Consider the following 21,342-nt stretch of genomic DNA (forward strand, 5'->3'; position numbering starts at 1 on the left):
AAATAGAACTAAGAAAGTCTTGTACATCAGCTTATCGGTCTGCAAATAGCAATATTACTACTACTATGTCGGAGCTAAGTCCGATCTACGCCAGAAAACCCCCTCCATACATCCCTGTCCCGCATCAGGGTTCGCAGTTCCTCTTTAGAGTTTGTCCCAACTTCCTTCAGTAACATAGACAAGTAGCTTTGTCTTGGTCGGCCTTGCTGTGCTCTACCGTGCGTAGGTTCCCATAAGACTAAATCACTGGCAAGTAGCTCAGGATGTCGGATGCAGTGTCCCGCCATTTTTAATCTCCTGCTTCGTAACTTGTTTGACAGCCTTGGGAGGCTACCATACAAAGTTATATTGCTGACCTTGTCCTTCCATGAGATACCCAGCACCATACGCAACATCTTTGTGTATGTCCCGTCCAAACTTTTCTCTTGAGCCTTTGTCAGTGTCCAGGTTTCTGATCCGTAGAGCAGTACTGATTCACAAGCCGCTATGAACAATCTAATCTTTAGGCTCTTTGAGAGTTTGGATTTCCAGATATCCTTCAGTCTATGTAGGGCACCCCACGCTTTTTACCCCACGCAATATTAAAAGTTAAAAAAGAAGGGGAACAAACTCCCATAAAAAGCATCAAATGTGAACGTGACTCTTATTCAATTATTATTCGCATAAATATCTTATAAAAGGCGTGGTGGTATCTGCTATACCGGACTTCCATTAGCAAGGTGACCATTCATAACCAAGTAATCTTCGCCCTAGCATTAATCATAAAATCAAGCATTAATCCGGCAAAAGAAAATGATAAACAAACAAATTGATAATGTTAGAGAATAGCGGAGTCGAATTTCAATTATTTAGTACAAGGACGAACTAAAAGTCATTAAGTTTAACAGAGTTATAGAATCACGAAACAAAATGTTTTAAATATCAGAGCAGATGAGTAAACAGGCAAATAAACGACAGAACAAAAAATAAACAAACCAACATCAAATATACAGCAATAAATCCATATTATTCATAGTTTTAAACTTATCACAACACTACAAATCCATTACATTTATTGAGAATTATGTAATGTAACGTGATGGAAATATTTTAAGCGGGCATATCCTGTCCAAACCCAGGATGCACTACAAGAAGAATTTGTTATAACTTTGTATGAATGAAAAGTATTATTAGAATATGCACGAACCTGAACTATAAGATCGCCCTCCATAAGATAAGCACACCTGCTCCGGTCCATCACCGTCTTTATTCTCTGGCCGGCGTTACTCTGGTGGATTGTAAACCCAAACCCATTATCTCCCTGAGAAGACAATGTTTTATCTGTACATGCCGATTGCCGGGTAGTTAATTTAAAATTGTCATCTTTTTGGTAGATTTGGAAGAAATAAAAACATCAACTGTACCACGATGTTTTAATTGTTATTGTTAAGTCTTGATGGAATATGCAGCTCTCTCAGTTCTCTTACCTTGTCTATGTAGATTGGAATGAGGTCCCCGTGGGGGTTGTTTACACTTCCTGTTGACCTGCTGGAACTGCTCTCCGCACCTTGGTCGGGGTATCCCTGGGCCTGTGGAAGTGGTTGCTAGTTATTTGTTTAATTTGATTTGATGTATTCAAAATGTACTTTTGAAATTACGTAGATGGGCTGGATTAAATTTGGCAACTTACCAAAATTTTGGAGTACTAAGGGGCGGTTTCTGTACACATTTTACAGCAGTGATCAAAATAGAAATGTTTTAAAGAATTAATATTTTTGAACTGATTATTGGACCACGAGAAACAAGATGGACATACTCTGCCATTGGTGTAAGGCTGCTGTTGAAAGGGTGGTTGTTGAAAGGGTGGTTGCTGTTGATACGGTACAGGCTGTTGTTGATAAGGTTGCTGTTGATACGGTTGCTGCTGGTAGGGTTGCTGTTGAAAAGGTTGCTGTTGTTGATGCGGCTGATATGGTTGTGGTTGATGGTTGTGTCCAGGTATATCATTTCTCCGCAGCTCTAACCTAGCTTCTGCTCCGTTGGGTATAGCTTTAAAGAGCTGAACCACTCCGGAGTGCGTCAGGTTACTCACTATCTGACCGTTCACTTTCACTAGGATATCACCCGCCTGAACAGTGAAATATTGTAGGGGGTGTAGGGTAAACTATGTGAGGAATGATGCTGGGCGAGTTTTAAATAGTCTACACTCTATGATCATTATGAATCGCCTACTAAGCAACTAAAATTGTAACAACCGTTGAGTGTGGACTACAATGCTCGAACACACTAAAATATCGCTAGAACCAATAAAACTAACCAGAAGACCTCCCTGGGTGTCAGCAGGAGATCCCTGCTTTACACTCTTGATAAGGACAGGCTGCCCACTCTTGTCACCACCAGAGAGCGTGAAACCGAACCCTTTGGTGGTTTTGTAGAGAGTAGCCGTGACAATACGCCCCGGAGCTTGTACTGGTGACCCGTATCCACTCTGAGAGGAGTTATGTGGTTATGTGTGGAAATATTTAGGAACTTATGAGATAAATAATTAGTGTGTAACGTTGAACTGTATAGTGATTTTTTGTACTGAATCAAATATTTGGATCTGTGCCAGGAGACTTAAAAAAGCCAGTAACTTTGCCTTCAGCACCTTGAACTGTGCTCTTAGTTGACAATTATAAAATAATTGGCATTGCTTCATTACAAAAACATGAGTTTGGAGAGAAAAAATATTTAAAAAGAATTTTGACTCTAACCAGCATGGTTTCGTTAGGAGGATGTTGTAGGTTAGGGAGCGTGCTGGGATGTTGGGTGGTCGTTCGTTTGTTTATGTAACTGAAATAACAAATTAGGTCAGCATCAACAGTGAACCTAGACAGTAGACACAGAACCAGGTTACACTAGAATACAAGTAATACAGTACATGGTTCAGTGTGTCGAGACATTATGCGTGTTATGACAGAACATTGTAGACGAGATATTAACAACATTTATTAAATTATTTTAAACATACATTAACTGAAACGAACAACAGGTACAAATAACTTTAGCATCAGGAAACATCGCTATACAATATAAGATCTCATGCTACCCGTATGTTCTTACACGAAAATCCTGGACTAAATTCCCGTACCAACGGCCACAATGTTAAACTAAATACCGCAATAGCGACAACATTAAATTAAGTACTAATCCCTAGAGAAAATTATGGGGAATATGTGAAAACACAGCACTCAGGAATGTAAACTTGAAATACGATAGTGAGGATTAAGGTAGACTTTGTCTGCAATCCTTAACCTTACTAACGGACTAATAATAGGAATAACATTAACAATGAATTGTCTGATCAAAATGTATGAAATTGAAAGTTAAATTACCAATAGCTATATTCAAATAGTCGATTAATTAAGTTAACTGACTACAACCACAAACGTACCCATTAGAACCGTGACTAGAAGATAACGGGTCACTGTGATAAGCTGGAGGCGGGGTACTTGAGCTCATATAACTGGCTACAAAGGGGTGTTGTCTGCTGCTGTCCGTAGAGGAAACATTCCCACAGCTCGACTTCAGGGACTTGGTGGAGGACTTGGGGGGCGGATCCCCCACTCCCCGGTACGTGGTATAGGGTATCTGGGCGGATGAGAGGACGGGGGGTTTGGTGTCCTGTCTTCTGGGGCCGATATCCACATTCCACTCCCTAACTCGCTTCCTCTCAGTAGCGAGACTGTAGTTTGACCTGTTTCTACTGTTAACTGACTCGTTGGAGGTCCAGGATCCAGAGAACTTTGTGTCTGGGATCCTGACAGAGTTCTTGAACTGCTCTGACTTGGTGCTGTAACAGGAATCGACAGACGAGGCTTGACTCTTCACACTCCCCGCGCTGTTGGACCGTATCACGGCCGGGTTGTGTCCTCGGGATCTCCTCCCTTTCCGTACGTTCTGCTTTGGATCATCCAGGTTGACCCATTTGTTCTGGACCGGAGGTGGTCCAATGTTGATGTGGTTGTGTTTGGTTAGGTGGTGGTTTTGGGAGGGAACCCCGCCGTTCTTGTGGGAGGTGGAGCCGTTAACAAGGTTTGGTGGACCTCCGTTTTGATGGTAGTGCGGTCTTATATCAGGTTGATAAAGGCTTCCTCCATTTTGGTAATATGGCTGGGCCCCGTTCTGGTGGGCCCCGTTCTGGTGGACCCCGTTCTGGTGGACCCCGTTGTGGTGGCCGTTGTGGTGAGGTCTTGATCCAGGTCCGGTAACATACATCACAGGGTTGAAGACCTGCTGTTGGTGACCATGGTGACCGTTCTTCTGATGGAGCTGAGGGTCGTAGGGTGGTTGCTGAGAGTGGGGAGGGGGTGGGGAGGGGACGGTCTTGCTACTCTTCTTGTGTTTGCGGAACACTCCAAACATAACACCAAACGATGTGATCTCTCTCTACTGCTGGTGGCTACTGTTTACACAGCAACAGCACTGTCATGTCGAGTGTGCAGGGCGTACCTATCACGTGGTCCCTCCGGAGCCTGCTGATTGGTTCATGGTCGTGTTTAACAGCTGGTTTCCTAGTGAGTTGTTGGTTGGTAAGTGTCAAAAAATGTTGATCATGACAAGAAAAAACTAACTACGGAAGTGACGACGAGAGTGCAAGTTTTCTATGCGAGCACTAAAAGTCACGAGTAAAACTAGATACGGATCAACAAGCAAGCTAAGAATTATCGGTTAGCGGTTGCAAAACTAAAAACAAGCTAATCTTCAACGCGGACTGCACAGCAGACTGTGCATATGAACAGGAAATGGTGCATTAATTAAGTACAATTAAACAAAGATGTAGTGCTTGTCCCGTGGCAGGAGAGATCACCAAAGCAGAGCATGTCATTACACTTACAGAGCAGCAACCTTGCCATGCTCCTCACAAGTACACTGAGTTTAGTACAATATCCGCTAATTATACTGTTTAAGGAATAAACGATGCGGATTACTTTGCGTTAACTCACTAAAACCAATCAACCACTATCAGCAAGCAAAAAACAAAGAAAAGGAGAGCGTGTGAGAAGGAGATTTAGACCAAGCAATGAAAAGAGCAGTTCGATTAGGAATGTAGGAAAAATCTAGATCAAGCAAAAGTGATCTGTGTAGGATATCTGGTTATGATGAACACATACATACTGCTGTAAACCCTGTCCTGTGTAAACTACTGATCGAATTACTGAAGCACAAACAAACAATACTTATCATGGCTCGTAGCCAGGAGATGTATAGAGTTGTCAGGGGAAGAACCTGATTGGTTCAGCCAGATCTCTGATTCGATGAAGCCGGAAGAGGGAAATATGGAAGGAGGGTGGCAGTGTAAACACGAAGTTACGAATCTGGTGAAGCGTGTAAAAGTTTCTAATTGAGTGAGATGAAGCTTCATTGGACTGGCTTGCGGTGTGGTGTACATGTTAGGTGATTGGCTGCAACTTCGATTGATAGTAACAGAGCTTGAGAGTTTGATTGGATTAGGCGGATCATGAGAAAGAAACGAGGCGATGTGATTGGATGATGTTGAGCACGTGATTGCTATTCAGTGATTTGATTGGACGAGGACTTTTAACGTGCATACCTCATACTGAGTTCGCAATCAAAAGCTTTACGGGTGGGAAATACAAATCGTATCAATATGACTGGTAAATAAATATGATGAATATTTACATATTGTGTGATAACCTCGGTCATTTGTTGACAAATAAATAAACCACGTTACATACAAGAGTTCAGAAACTTAAAGTAACTGACAGTAAAGGAATTATCGACAGATGAAAGGAGACAAGGTAACTCAAAAATAATGAATACCAAAGAAAGTTCTCGTTCATTCCTATTCACAACGTGCAACAACAAAGAACAGTCCGAAAACTGGAAAATATGGATAAAGTGATGAAAATTGGAAGAAAACGAGCTATCGGGCATAATTAGATATAACCAGTCTGATGCTAACAACACAGAGTAATAGGCAAGGGTAAGGAGAGTGTATTGTTGGATATATAATACGTGAAGCTTTAAACAACTGTCAACACAACAGCAAGCTAATTGTTAAGGTATGCACTTCTTAAACGTCATTTTAGCAGCTTAGTTTTTACGGTACGCACTTCTTAAACGTCATTTTAGCAGCTTAGTTTTTACGGTATGTGCTTCTTCAACTTCATCTTCCCAACCCTACTGATTGATTTCATGCTCTATCGCCAGAAGAACTGTATAGTAAAAGCTTTAAATTAATTAGCATCCCTCAGATTCCCAGAAAATAGAGACTTGCTTATATTTTTATTAGGGCTACAGGCTTCACGCTAAATCGAGGAAGGTTATCTGGCACTGAAATTACAAAAAGTATGAAAGTTGTAAGGCCACTGACACTGAAAATAGTATAAAAGTTACAATAGCAGGGGTAACAGTATAAAGTGATGGGAGCCAGGGGTAAACGACTATTGTACTATTATTCATACACCGGAAACACTTGGAAACTGGGACCCTAACAAAAGACCGCGCCCCATATCACAGTTAAAAAGGGGAGCTCCAAACAAACAGCTCTCACACAATCTGACACATCAGAACAATACTAACTATGGGAACTATGTTCAGTTTATGTAGACGTGCAGAGATTGACAACTATGTTTTGATCAACAAGCAAGCTTTGAACGTCTTATTCAGCAAGCTGTTCAACTAAAATTACAAAATTAAAATGTCTGGATGTCTCGTTTGTCTGAAAATTGTGCAAGATAATTTTGATGGATTTTAACGTTGGATAATTTAAACATCGGGTGGATTTGACAGAACAGAATCCAGCAAGCTGTTTAACTAAAATTATGAAATTAAAATGTCTGGATTGCGTCTGAACATTGTGAGATGATTCGAAGTACGAATTTTAACGTTCGAGAATTCAGACATCATGTGCAATGTGAGGGACCACTGCTAGATGTGGATTTGACAGAACTACGACAGAAGCTCCACCAACAGAGTTCCAGCAGTATAGCTCCACTGCAATTCCAGTACAACATATTAGATTAACAAATAGTGGGCCAGCTCCTCTGCAGCCAGGAAACAGCAAGATAATTCAGTTACAGAGCTAGAGCTACTAGATACATACATTAGGGCCATCAACTTAGCTGGGGCGGGGTCAACTGTTAAATAGTGGGACCCTGGAAGCTAACAATCCTAGTAATTAAGGTGCAGTGGCCCTTGTTGTGTCACGTGTTAAACTACGGTGTTAGTTATACAGAGCAGCTAAACAGGGTCACTCAAACGTTACTAACACAACTAAATACTAATACTGTAATACTGTAATACTGCAATAGGTTTGCCGCCGTCCCAAGCAAATCAGCAAGTATTAACTGTTAAATAAATAAGTTAACTGTTAAATCCAAGTAGTACATAGCAAGATGTACATTGTACTGCGTGCTACTATACACTGAATTACACAGAGGTAGGGGGACCTTCAACAACAACCAAATCAGGAGGATATCAGCAAGTGGGTCGCCGTCCCACACCTATCATCAAGTAACAAGTGTCTCGAGTTGTGACTATACAAGGAAGCAGGGCCCGGCAGGGGGCAGCAACAACAACTAAATCTGCTCGTCACTTGCATCATACCAATGATAAGTGGGGTGTAATTAACTGGTGGCCGGTGTACAATCAATCAACAATAGTGTATACCAACACGGGGATTGTACACAGAGTGTAAGAGTATAATTACACGATTTAAGATTACGTGAGTACAACAAATGAAATTGTGTGTTAAAACGGTACGGATTCTTATAAGGGGCAGATTTGTAGATTAAACACTGCTTATTATAATTACGGTGAAGTATACATTTGAAGAAGGCTTGGAACGGATTAACGGAGGGCTGTTCAGTCCTAGGAATTAGAACAACCACGGAAGTAATGCTTATAACTGATAGTCAGGGTACAATCACATGAGAGGATGGAGTGTGATAGCCAATCAAATTCGGCAGAACGAGGGAAAGGACCAATCAGAAAGCAGACAATGTGGACTAGCTAATCAGGCAGCAATACGAGGTCCAGCAGTCAATTAAAATCCCAATGAGGTATGTGAAATTGGGGACTTTAACATACTCCAATCAAAAGTCTAGATCAAGATGTACAGTGAAAAATGGAAATAATCATTAAGAATTAAGATACACGGTGTTCACACGGAAAGGAGATAAAACAAAGGTATTAAGAACGTGAAGGTATTTAATGAAGGTATCTAATGTAATGTTGATAGGTACATATCATGGGTTGAGTGTGTACTGAGGAGTTGTGGCTTTACTTCCCAGAAATTGTGAGGTAATGTAGGGGTAATTAGATCATGCTAATGAGATAATTAGATTAATTATATTCTACAAAACTGATGTGATATGAGGTAGTGCAGACTGTGCGGAGAGTAGATTATTTCTTTGGAAGATTGGAAGGTGATAATGAATTCTGGCAGATATTTTTAATTGCTAGGATATCGGCACGTCATTTTACAATACCAGGTTAAATCGAGGGTTTGGTAACGCCCAATGTTTAAGCAAGTGTTGGATATATCCGAATACAAAACATCAGCAATTCACAAGTAAATGTAAGCGTAAAAGACACGATGACCAGCAGAAAACTACACCCAATGTAAAATTCAGATTTCCACGAACTCACAGTTCCACAAAACATTAGCTTTGACAAGCATGGCCCCTCAAGCTCACCCAGACCTCACAAACACGGGACCACAGCCAGGGAGCAGGCAGGCGTGACACATAAATAACATTAGAACAGAGTATGATACCAGTTAAGAGACCTGAACAGTGTATGAAGAGAGTTGCCACGGTATTGTGGTGTGCTCTTTAGCCTCTTATTGACACCAGATACCACGGGCCCTGCCACGGGGCTGAGCAGGTTTAAATCTGCCCCTCTCAGACACAGGAGATTTAATGGGGTGTAAATATAATCCGGATATTGAGGGGCAGCTAATTGGCTGACGTCTAGACACGTGATATTGAGGGGCAGCTAATTGGCTGACGGCTAGACACGTGATATTGAGGGGCAGCTAATTGGCTGACGGCTAGACACGTGATATTGAGGGGCAGCTAATTGGCTGACGGCTAGACACGTGATATTGAGGGGCAGCTAATTGGCTGACGTCTAGACACGTGATATTGAGGGGCAGCTAATTGGCTGACGTCTAGACACGTGATATTGAGGGGCAGCTAATTGGCTGACGGCTAGACACGTGATATTGAGGGGCAGCTAATTGGCTGACGTCTAGACACGTGATATTGAGGGGCAGCTAATTGGCTGACGTCTAGACACGTGATATTGAGGGGCAGCTAATTGGCTGACGTCTAGACACGTGATATTGAGGGGCAGCTAATTGGCTGACGTCTAGACACGTAATATTGAGGGGCAGCTAATTGGCTGACGTCTAGACACGTAATATTGAGGGGCAGCTAATTGGCTGACGTCTAGACACGTGATATTGAGGGGCAGCTAATTGGCTGACGTCTAGACACGTGATATTGAGGGGCAGCTAATTGGCTGACGTCTAGACACGTGATATTGAGGGGCAGCTAATTGGCTGACGTCTAGACACGTGATATTGAGGGGCAGCTAATTGGCTGACGTCTAGACACGTGATATTGAGGGGCAGCTAATTGGCTGACGTCTAGACACGTGATATTGAGGGGCAGCTAATTGGCTGACGTCTAGACACGTGATATTGAGGGGCAGCTAATTGGCTGACGTCTAGACACGTGATATTGAGGGGCAGCTAATTGGCTGACGTCTAGACACGTGATATTGAGGGGCAGCTAATTGGCTGACGTCTAGACACGTGATATTGAGGGGCAGCTAATTGGCTGACGTCTAGACACGTGATATTGAGGGGCAGCTAATTGGCTGACGTCTAGACGCGTGATATTGAGGGGCAGCTAATTGGCTGACGTCTAGACACGTGATATTGAGGGGCAGCTAATTGGCTGACGTCTAGACACGTGATAAGATGAGTGTCTGTGAGCATGAAAAGGGAGTGGAAGGGAGAAGCTCTAGCTCCCAGCAAAATTAGAAATTGAGAGAGTAAAATGGGAGGATCAGGACTGTAGCTCGCGTTATATCCCCTTATATGGGCACCACGTGGCAGTAACGCCTACTAGATACATACTTTATTTCATGGTATTAACTAACCTATCTACTACCTATTACAACCTATTTATTGATTTGTTTTAGTCTACCCTCTAAACGTAGGCTCTTAGTCTAGACGCTGCTCAGTAGAATGCCGTGTGGTTTAGTAATTCTGGGCAGATCCGTATTAAACTTGCAGGGTTCATGTTTTGGTATTAGACAAACTATAAACTACCAACATTATGTATAACTATAATATAGAGTGACTAGGTGAAACCCGCATCAATATTGTGATGTGATTCTTGCAGCCCGTGCCCAATTATTTTATTACGAGTTACTATTCCAGGTACATGATGCTTAATTAGTTAATTGAGTATCAGTAATCTTATTCCTCTTGTTGAACTTCTGTACTCTTCGAACTACAGGCCAGATAGCGTGAGGAAGTTTGACAAACTATAATTTCTCGAAACTATAACAGTACACTACTACAGTGCGTACGCGTATTACAAGCCTGCAGCTGACGTACTTATACATATCATTAATACGTTAATGGTATAATTAACCAATAACCAGGACCCGAAAAAACCTAAGGGATCTATAATACTACTTCTACTTTCTTTGTAGTGCAGGTTGCTTGACGTAACATGAATAATGTATTTGGGATTATTTAAATCACAATCACCATCCCTCCTTCAGCTGAAAGAACGAAACAATGTAGCATCAAGCAGCCAATAATCTTGCCTTACAGCGATCATATAAAACAATGACAATTTTAGATTCCAATTGCGATTTCATTTTGGCAAATACGACAACCCCGTACGGCCAGTTCGCAGATTAAAGGTTTAATGTTCTTGCCTCTACTTTATCTCCTGATATCCAGAGTCATAGCAAGACATCAGCTGCTCAACCTCACCCGAATGTCCGAGCTATCCGCAGACCACCGGCGTCCTTCAACGTCCCTCCGCTCAACCAGCGTTACGAGCGGTTAACATGCTCAGGACGTGAACAAAGAGAGATCACAGAGTATAACTTGTGGAGAGACGGGGCCTGGTTGTAGCCTCCCTCGGGGAAACATCTAGAGACGTTACCACCAGGCTAACCACCGTAGGTATGCTAACGAGACATCAAAACTCGCACCTGTCAACAACAAGACCACCCCTGGGAGCAACTTCCTGTTTGTTTCATTTGCCACAACAGGAGTAGATTTGATGGTTTCTCAGTTGTCTTGATGACGAGTGTGGGTGTGATCAGGAACATTTCAAGTGCGCACGTGGGGAAAGGGTGCATCATGTTAATCAAGGTAAATTACAAGTAGAAATAGAAGCTGAGATCACTACATGGTTTTTGTGATCTCTCAACTGCAGTCAACAGAGTTTTGAAAGTCTTGAGTTGCGGCTTTTGGCAAAATATTTTAATTGTATTAATTATAATATCTTATCAGGTGTGTGATACAGAGGGTGACTGTGCGGATGTAGTGCGAGTGTCCTGCAGTCTTTTCAGTGATGTTCAGCAAACTTTGCTGCACCCCCCCCCCCCCGGGTTAGTGATGTGTGTTGGGGTTATGAGGAGTAACTGCTCTTTTCAATCATACCGCTAAGCACCAAAGTTATCCAGGAAAATCAGGCAGATAACCAAAAGGACGGCAGCTCTAGGGGAACAAGTCGCACTGTAAACGAGGGCCATTGCAAGGTATCCCAGTTCAAGTTCCAGTTTTCAAGAGGTACAGCTACAGGCACCCTGACGGGATTACCCATGAATATTAGCTTGGAATTAATTAATCTATTAAGGAGAAAGCCCAAGCTTACAACTGCCAGATTCCACTTTCATAGAGCTACACAGACCACTTGTACAAGCGATACTGCAACGGGCGAGAGAAACTGGTATAAATGTGATTGTCGAGCAGCAACTGTCCTCATTATTCTATGCAAGTCTGACAGTAAGGCCCATCCCTAAGGAGTTGGTGTGTGACAGGGTCCCCACCTCTGCCACCGACTCCTTCTGTTGAATGCCAGGGACCGTCCAGGCCAAGGGTATTCTCTTCCAGGGAGAACATTGTTGGGAAACAAGGGACTCGAGTTTATTATAGTATTCCAGATCGTGCTCTACTGTTGGTTGAACGGATTGCGGGTCGCTTCCCAACACAAACGTGCAAGTTAACGGGCCTAAGTACGGGATAGATCAGTCCTGTGTTTTAACCTCCTTATTCTATGACCTCCAGATGTGCACTTATCTTCCTGATCTTCACATGATGCAGCTAGATTACAGAGGGGTGTTCAGCGAGCAATGAACTGACTGGAGGGCATCCAATCTGTGTCAGATAAGTGGGTTCCTGTCTCTTTCTCAACTAATGGTTCCTTGAAGGGTGGTCTTCTTAACGAGCAGTAGCGGGTTTTTGGCGTTAAAGATTCCCTTTTCAGATGGGATCTAAAAAGGCTAAAAGTTTGCTGTGCTTGCTTGGAGTGATGAATGTAGCTAACTTGGTACTATTCCTTCTTCCAATCATCTCCACAAAGTTTAGATTAGCCCTCTCCCCGACATGTTCCTTTATGAATATTTCTTGACCAACAATCCCTTCATTGCAAGGGAAACAAGGCGGATTTGGCATTTGTACTTTCTGCATACATGAAAATAACCTTCAAGAAAAAGTCTTTCCATAACAATTCAAACCTTACAGATTCTCACAAAGACGAGGAGTTTGTATCGAGAGGGTTCCATCTTCACAACCAAGCACATCAAATAATCGGTTTACTACGGCAAATCCTCAATGTGTTATCCCGACCTGTTCTCTGGACCGACCAGAATCTTTAGTTCAAAGTGGTATTATCATGACAGTGGTGTTTGAAGAAATGTGTGCATTGGGTTATGTTACCGGCTGATCCTCGTCACTTCAAGATGAGCAGTCTGGAGGTAGGTAAAGACTCTCATATCTTCTGACCATCTGTTCTTTCTGTCAGCTAAAGTTTACCCATTTCCTCATCACTGCTCAGATACTATCCTGGGTACCTATGTCATGGCGATGATTTACATCTGGGGGTGGCATAAGTGCAGTTGTTTTTGATGAGTTGGTTATAGCTGTAATTTCCCTGCTTTCTCTGGCCTTAATCCCTGACTTACACTGCATCGTCAAAACCGACATGTTCCTTTATGAACATTTCTTGACCAACAATCCCTTCATTGCAAAGGGAAACAAGGCGGATTTGGCATTTGTACTTTCTGCATACATGAACATAACCTTTCAAGAAAAAGACTTCCATAACAATTCAACCTTACAGATTCTCACAAAGCTGAGGAGTTTGTTCGAGAAGGGTTCCATCTTCACAACCAAGCACATCAAATCAATCGGTTACTACGGCAAATCCTCAATGTGTATCCCGGATCTGTTCTCCAACCGACCAGAACTCTTTAGGTTCAAAGTGGCTATTATCATTACAGTGGTGTTAGAAATGTGTGCCATTGGGTTATGTTACCTGCTGATCCTCCGCCACTTCAAGATGAGCAGTCTGGAGGTAGGTAAAGCTCTCAAATCTTCTGACCATCTGTTCTTTCTGTCAGCTAAGGTTTACATCCTCATCACTGCTCAGATACTATCCTGGGTACCTAATGTCATGGCGATGATTTACAGTCTGGCGGGTGGCAAAGTGCCAGATGTTTTTGATGAGGTGGTTATAGCTGTCATATCCCCTGCTTACTCTGTCCTTAATCCCTGTCTTCACACTGACATCGTCAAAAGAGTGGTCACTTTCGGGAGAGGGGTGGTCGTGATGTGGCGCAGCAGAAATGGTAAAAATTGTCAGCCGAGGGAAGATCAACTAACCACCAAGGATGGTCTGGTAATGGTAAGATTGGAAATGATCAAAAATGTTGAAATTGATGATGGTATAAGTTCACCAAATGACATCGAGAAAGAGGAGAATGTTAGAACAGATCCTTCCGACATAAAAGAGATAAAGAATCATGACTGAAGGTGAACAGTAGTGAAACCCTTGGACTTTATTATGGGTGGTAGACACTGATTACACTAGGAGTACAAGTACGAAGAAATACCGTCAAGACAGTGCTGCTATCTATATTCTGGGATACTGAATACACGATAGACACCAATTTTTATATATTGAACAGGTTTTTAAAAATTTTCGGAGTTCAATTTTTGATTAGATTTCTTGCATAAAGCATAAAATAATTTTATCAAGTGGGATTGAAAAGTGGTAAAGAAATACCATCACGCTTTTTCAAACTTATGATTATAATATGTAACTCTGTAATGCTTTTAATTTTACGATCTTACGATTTCAGTTCAAAGAGGTCAACAAATTATGACGGAAAGCTTTTTCATGCAATTGCTGTCATTTGATCAAACGTTTTATAATCTTGGATTTAATCTGTTGAAATAAGAGTCACGTTTCAATTTGAAGATCTGGGAGTATTGTGTCGTCTCTGAAACAATGTAGCAACAAGCAGCCAATAATCTTGCCTTACAGCGATCATATAAAACAATGACAATTTTAGATTCCAATTGCAATTGAGTGCATTCCCATTTTGGCAAATTTGATTGGTCATCACCACAAATCCCTGACGCCGGGATCTGAGATAATTACAACAACTCCGTACGGCCAGTTCGCATATTAAAGCTTTAATGTTCTTGCTTCTACTTTATCTCCTGATATTCAGAGTCATTGCAAGACATCAGCTGCTCAACCTCACCCGACTGTCCGAGCTATCCGCAGACCACCGAGAGTCTTTCAACGACCTCCTGCTAAACCAGCGTTACGAGCGGATAACATGCTCGGACGTGAACCAAGAGAGATCACAGAGTAAAACCTTGTGGAGAGAGCGGGGCCTGGTTGTAGCCTCACCCGGGAAAGATCAAGAGACGTACACCAGGCTAACCACCGTAGGGTATGATAACGAGACACAAACTCGCACCTGCCTCAACAACAAGACCACCTCTGGAGCACTTCCTGTTTGTTTCATTGCCACAACAGAGAGATGTGATGGTTTCTCCAGTTGTCTTGATGACGAGTGTGGGTGTGATCAGGAACATTTCAAGTGCGCCAGTGGGGAAGGGTGCATCACTGTTAATCAGGTGAAATTACAAGTAGAAATAGTAAGCTGAGATCACTACATGTTTTTGTGCTCTCTCAACTGCAGTCAACAGTGTTTTGAAAGTCTTGAGTTGCTGCTTTTGGCAAAATATTTAATTGTAATAATTATAATTATCTTATCAGGTGTGTGATAACAGAGCTGACTGTGCGGATGCTAGTGACGAGTGTCCCTGCAGCTCTTTTCAGAGTTGTATCAGCAACTTTGCTGGTAGTGAAGTGTGTGGGGTTAGGAGGAGTAACTGCTCCTTCAACTCATCCGCTCAGCACAAAGTTATCCAGGAAATCAGGCAGATAACAAAGGACGGCAGCATCTACGGGAACAAGTCGGCACTGAACGAGGCCATTGCAAGGTATCCCAAGTTCAAGTTCCAGTTTTCAAGAGTTACAGCTACAGGCACCATGACAGGATTACCCATGAATATTAGCTTGGAATTAATTAATCTATTTAAAGAGAAAGGCCCAAGCTACAACTGCACAGATTCCACTTTCATAGAGCTACACAGACCACTGTACCAAGCGATCTGCAACGGGGAGAGAAACTGTATAAATGGAATTGACGAGCAGCACTGTCCTCATCTATTCTACTGCAAGTCTGACAGTAAGCCCATCCCTAAGGAGATGGTGTGTGACAGGGTCCCACACTGCACCGACTCCTCTGATGAATGCCAGGACTGTCCAGGCCATGGTATCTCTTCCAGGGAGAACATTGTTGGGAACAAGGGACTAGAGTTTATTATAGTATTCCAGATCGTGCTCATACTGTGGTTGAACGGATATGCGTGTCGCTTCCAACACAAACGTGAAGTTAACGGGCCTAAGATACGGATAGATCAGATCCTGTGTTTTAACCTCATATTCTATGACCTCCAGATGGCCACTTATCTCCTGATCATCACATGGAAGCAGCTAGAATACAGAGGGGTGTTCTGCGAGCATGAAACTGACTGGAGGGCATCCAATCTGTGTCAGATAAGTGGGTTCCTGTTCTTCTTCTCAACTAATGGTTCCTTGCAGGTGGTCTTCTTAACGAGCATTAGCAGGGTTTTTGGCGTAAAAGATTCCTTTTCAGATGGATCTAAAAAGGCTAAACAGTTTGCTGTGCTGCTTGGAGTGATGAATGTAGCTAACTTGGTACTCTCCCTTCTTCCAATCATCTCCACAAAGTTAGATAGCCCTCTCACCGACATGTTCCTTTATGAACATTTCTTGACCAACAATCCCTTCATTGCAAAGGGAAACAAGGCGGATTTGGCATTTGTACTTTCTGCATACATGAACATAACCTTTCAAGAAAAAGTCTTCCATAACAATTCAACCTTACAGATTCTCACAAAGCTGAGGAGTTTGTTCGAGAAGGGTTCCATCTTCACAACCAAGCACATCAAATCAATCGGTTACTACGGCAAATCCTCAATGTGTATCCCGGACCTGTTCTCTGACCGACCAGAACTCTTTAGGTTCAAAGTGGCTATTATCATGACAGTGGTGTTAGAAATGTGTGCCATTGGGTTATGTTACCTGCTGATCCTCCGTCACTTCAAGATGAGCAGTCTGGAGGTAGGTAAAGCTCTCAAATCTTCTGACCATCTGTTCTTTCTGTCAGCTAAAGTTTACATCCTCATCACTGCTCAGATACTATCCTGGGTACCTAATGTCATGGCGATGATTTACAGTCTGGCGGGTGGCAAAGTGCCAGATATTTTTGATGAGGTGGTTATAGCTGTCATATCCCCTGCTTACTCTGTCCTTAATCCCTGTCTTCACACTGACATCGTCAAAAGAGTGGTCACTTTCGGGAGAGGGGTGGTCGTGATGTGGCGCAGCAGAAATGGTAAAAATTGTCAGCCGAGGGAAGATCAACTAACCACCAAGGATGGTCTGGTAATGGTAAGATTGGAAATGATCAAAAATGTTGAAATTGATGATGGTATAAGTTCACCAAACGTCATCGAGAAAGATGAGAATGTTAGAACAGATCCTTCCGACATAAAAGAGATAAAGAATCACATGACTGAAGGTGAACAGTAGTGAAACCCTTGGACTTTATTATGGGTGGTAGACACTGATTACACTAGGAGTACAAGTACGAAGAAATACCGTCAAGACAGTGCTGCTATCTATATTCTGGGATACTGAATACACGATAGACACCGATTTCTATATATTGAACAGGTTTTTAAAAATTTTCGGAGTTCAATTTTTTATTAGATTTCTTGCATAAAGCATAAAATAATTTTATCAAGTGGGATTGAAAAGTGGTAACGAAATACCATCACGCTTTTTCAAACTCATGATTACAATATGTAACTCTGTAATGCTTTTAATTTTATGATCTTACGATTTCAGTTCAAAGAGGTCAACAAATTATGACGGAAAGCTTTTTTATGCAATTGCTGTCATTTGATCAAACGTTTTATAATCTTGGATTTAATCTGTTGAAATAAGTGTCACGTTTCAATTTGAAGATCTGGGAGTATTGTGTCGTCTCTGAATCATTTGTTCCGAAGGTTTTGGTAATTGGTACCAAACTGTATCGGATAAAAAGTATGGTACACTGGTTTAATGTTATTTAAAACTACAAGAGCAGTATTCAATTTGAATATTAGATTTTAAATGACCTTGACAACCTAAAAAACAAAAATATCCCTCTTTCGAAAACTGAAGGAGCTAATAAAACATCCAAGTATGTACTGAGTAAGAAGGACCAACTATAACTATCAACAAAACCCCGCAATGAGATCAAACCCCGCGGTAACACTGAATCCCACTCTGGTGCATAGCCAGGACTACATTTCTAACAAAACTAGTAACAAAATACACTTGACTCAAGTTAAATATTTACTTTACTTTACGCGATTCAGGGGTTGTTACAAGTTGGTACGAAATATTGTGTAACTATGGTGTGGTGCCGGATACTGGAGAAGGAGTATTATAAAGGAGTAATATTATAAAGGAGTATTTATATATGGTGCGGTGCAAATATGCAGCTGAGTCTAGCTTTACAAGTAGCCTTATAAGTAAGAGCAAGATGAGTCAAATTTTTGAAGAATGTTTTGATGAAACTGATAAAGAAGTTACGGCTCATCAGCAGGCTCTGGTAATTAGTCACTGTTCATCTTAAAGTGGAGAAGATTTAAGGTTGGTACCTAAACAGATTATGATTAAATGATGAGTGACATGTTACCAGGAACTGGGCTGATTTGGATAATCATTAAACTAAAGATCGGCCGCGAAACGCTCGCCGCTGAAAGTCCAAAACAACAGTAATATAACACTAAAAATTCGCAATTTAGGAACCAGCTTTTCACGGTCGAGGTATACGGCTGCTTAAACGGAAACACAAACAATAACTATTATCGTCTCATCATCCTCGCACGCAAGAAAATACTTTTCCGGAACGCAAAATACAGAATGTAATGAAACACGTAACTTAGAGACATAACCAAAGACATATAAACATTATGTAACTCTATCTCTTATTATAGCGTTATGAGCCTCCGGCATAGTAACTAATTTCCTTGCCTTCTTAAACACGGCAAACCAAACAAAGTTACAATAGTATTATTGTGATTATATAATAAGACTGTGGAGGGCTAACAAGGGCTGAGTGGAACCCCCGGAACCCCCTGGAATGCCAAAAATGGGGCACCCTACTTAGAACTGGAGCTCAACTCTCAAGTATTATATAGAGAAACGGAGAAACCTTGCTGTAACCCAGTTATTAAATTATTAATTAATTACGTTCTAAATACAGCAGATAGGGTATGGTAACAGGTTACTGGACCCTGGTGATAACCCGTGAATTGGAGTATAATTAGCTGATTACGCAATGTGATGAGGTCCACATGTCATCTCCGCATAATGTAATAATATGTTAAGTTGGTAAACATATTATAATGCCCTGGTGTACGTGCATTATGAGACCGGCTAACGTGCCTGTAGGTTAGGTCGACAGTATTTCTAGTTAGGTTTGCGGGGGAGTAGATATATGGAACAATATGGATAAATTCTCGTTATAATGAACTAGGGATAGGTTGCTATTCACAATAATAACCCTTATTGATTTATACTGTGGTGAAGTGGTGCTCGGATTCCGCGACAAAGCACTACACTAATCGTCCAATTAGTTTGCTAACTTTGCTGGAGGGCGGAGGCAACCGTACTTATTGATAATCATTAATCACGCGTTAATAAAATCACAAATCGTTACATGCACTAAGTATCAAAACAAAAACTAAAGATCACAGTGAAAAGGCAAACAATATGTGTCGATGGAAAGTGCGAGAAAACATATTCACTACGCAGCGCATGGTCAGGAGGGGAAGAGAGAATCCTGATAAAAGCCAGCAATTACACTCATGACATAGTAACGACACCTCATCTCCCCCGGTCCCAGACTCAGCCTGGTGTTAAGGCAGACAGGATCTACTGTGGATATCCTGACAACTTCCAACTAACAGCTAGATACAAATTATTATTTGAGAGGGTTCTGGTAGGATGATTGAATTGAAGATGCTAATAACCTGGACCTGTGCATTGAGTCGCCTCTACAAACACAATTCTGAAAACTGGAAAAAGACTGACTAGTGACTGACTAGACTGCTTCCGCTTATTTGAGCCGTGGGCGTATCACTATATTGGCGATTTACGGCATAAATTTGGACGGCGTCAAATATTAAGAACAATAGGAAGATTGCAGTACGCCAGTACTCGACAATAGTATTATTCACTGAACGTGCCACTAAACGAGCCGGCAAACAATCCAATCATTTGACCAATAATCACGAATTCTGGTCGATTCAGGATCTCTGGTATTTCGTTAATTGACTGAAAATCAGGTAAAATCAGGTAAAATCAGGTAAAATCAGGTTCACTCCAATCAAGTTAACGTTTGGAGGGCACCTTCTTGGTATTAAAAGCTGGTTAAGTTATTAGGAGTTAAGATGGAATTGTGTAGCAGATGATTGACAGTAGAAGATGGAGGATATTGTTAGGTGACAGTCTCCAAATACTCAGACAGGACCCCGAGAAAAAAGGAGAAAACAGGGAGGTAAATGTCTGAGGTTTGAAAATCAAATCTCTGGCGAGATTATGGATTTACAGCATTTTTCTGGGGTTTATAGAAACCGCAGAGCAACAGCGTGGGGAGGTGGGTTAATATCGTCATCTGGGATTTATTAAAAACACATCTGTCCATGTTTAATGGTGTGAGACCAACGTATGACTTCGCAATTTTAAAGTTCTCAGCTCAAGCTGGTCAGGACATTTTCAGGTGTTTAAAAAACGACCACTTTTCTCACAACTATGAAAGGTTTCGACTATCTGAAACTTGGCAAGAAAAACAAGAAAAAACCACAACGAATATATTTCATCTCAACAAAAAATATGCCATATAACTAGAACCAAATATTAAAATATACTGGGTACATAACGGCAGTAAGACAACACAACATGTCAAACATATTATAAAGGAGTATTTTATAAAGGAGTATTATAAACATGTGTGGACACGAAACTAGAGTAGGCCAGTGGAAACGTGAGTGAAGACTAGTTAGAGTCCTGACCGAGCAGACGTAGTAATACAGTATCAGATATCAACACTTGCTGCACGCTCAACACGTCATACAAGATCATATCTCTGATATTATCTCGTGAGGAGAGATTAGATAACGATATCTGGTAACCTGATTCTGTTCAAACGTTTGAGTCAGAAAACAGGGTTCCGATGTGATTGCGTCGTTCCTATTTATAGACTACAAGGTCCCGCTGTTTTGGAAGGTTGGCAAGAATGTTGGCAAGAGAAAGACAGCCGGACTCTGGAGGAATAGCAGTTATTGTGGCCAATACCATATGTTAGGGTCAATACCATGTATATTTATATTTACTACCGAGATTACGCATTTAGTACCGTTTAGTACCGTTTAACGCATTGAGTTAGAGTATCATGTACACAGTTATAACTATTTCTGGACACCATTTACGCTGTCAAATCTTGGCCTAACGCCAAAACAGATAATAATGTTGTCGCTGATTTAATTAGAAAATGAACGACCAGATGAGACTTTCCATCCACCCAGTGTGTCTTACAAACTGATAGCGGCGAAATATCAGGGAAATTATAGAGAGATATTTGCGACTGTTTTCTTAT

At 41.6% G+C, this 21,342-nt stretch overlaps 1 protein-coding gene across 3 annotated transcripts in view; it reads right to left on the minus strand.

Moving 5' to 3' along the window:
• The window catches only part of LOC134819350 (membrane-associated guanylate kinase, WW and PDZ domain-containing protein 1-like), a 49,147-nt gene that overhangs the window by 10,312 nt on the left and 17,493 nt on the right, over positions 1 to 21,342 (minus strand). For 2 of the 3 annotated variants that reach the window (XM_063829271.1, XM_063829272.1), the window contains 5 exons: positions 2,733 to 2,811; positions 2,297 to 2,467; positions 1,796 to 2,107; positions 1,467 to 1,568; positions 1,187 to 1,300 (listed from right to left, as the gene is read on the minus strand). In XM_063829271.1, the coding sequence (XP_063685341.1) occupies positions 1,187 to 1,300; positions 1,467 to 1,568; positions 1,796 to 2,107; positions 2,297 to 2,467; positions 2,733 to 2,811 (778 nt within the window). Of the gene's footprint in view, positions 1 to 1,186; positions 1,301 to 1,466; positions 1,569 to 1,795; positions 2,108 to 2,296; positions 2,468 to 2,732; positions 2,812 to 3,412; positions 4,707 to 21,342 lie in introns of those variants that run through there. The other variant, XM_063829270.1, reaches the window with a different exon arrangement.

This window comes from Bolinopsis microptera, chromosome 8 (assembly GCF_026151205.1).
Source record: "Bolinopsis microptera isolate Bmic1 chromosome 8, MBARI_Bmic_1.0, whole genome shotgun sequence".
Taxonomy (NCBI): Eukaryota; Metazoa; Ctenophora; class Tentaculata; order Lobata; family Bolinopsidae; genus Bolinopsis; species Bolinopsis microptera.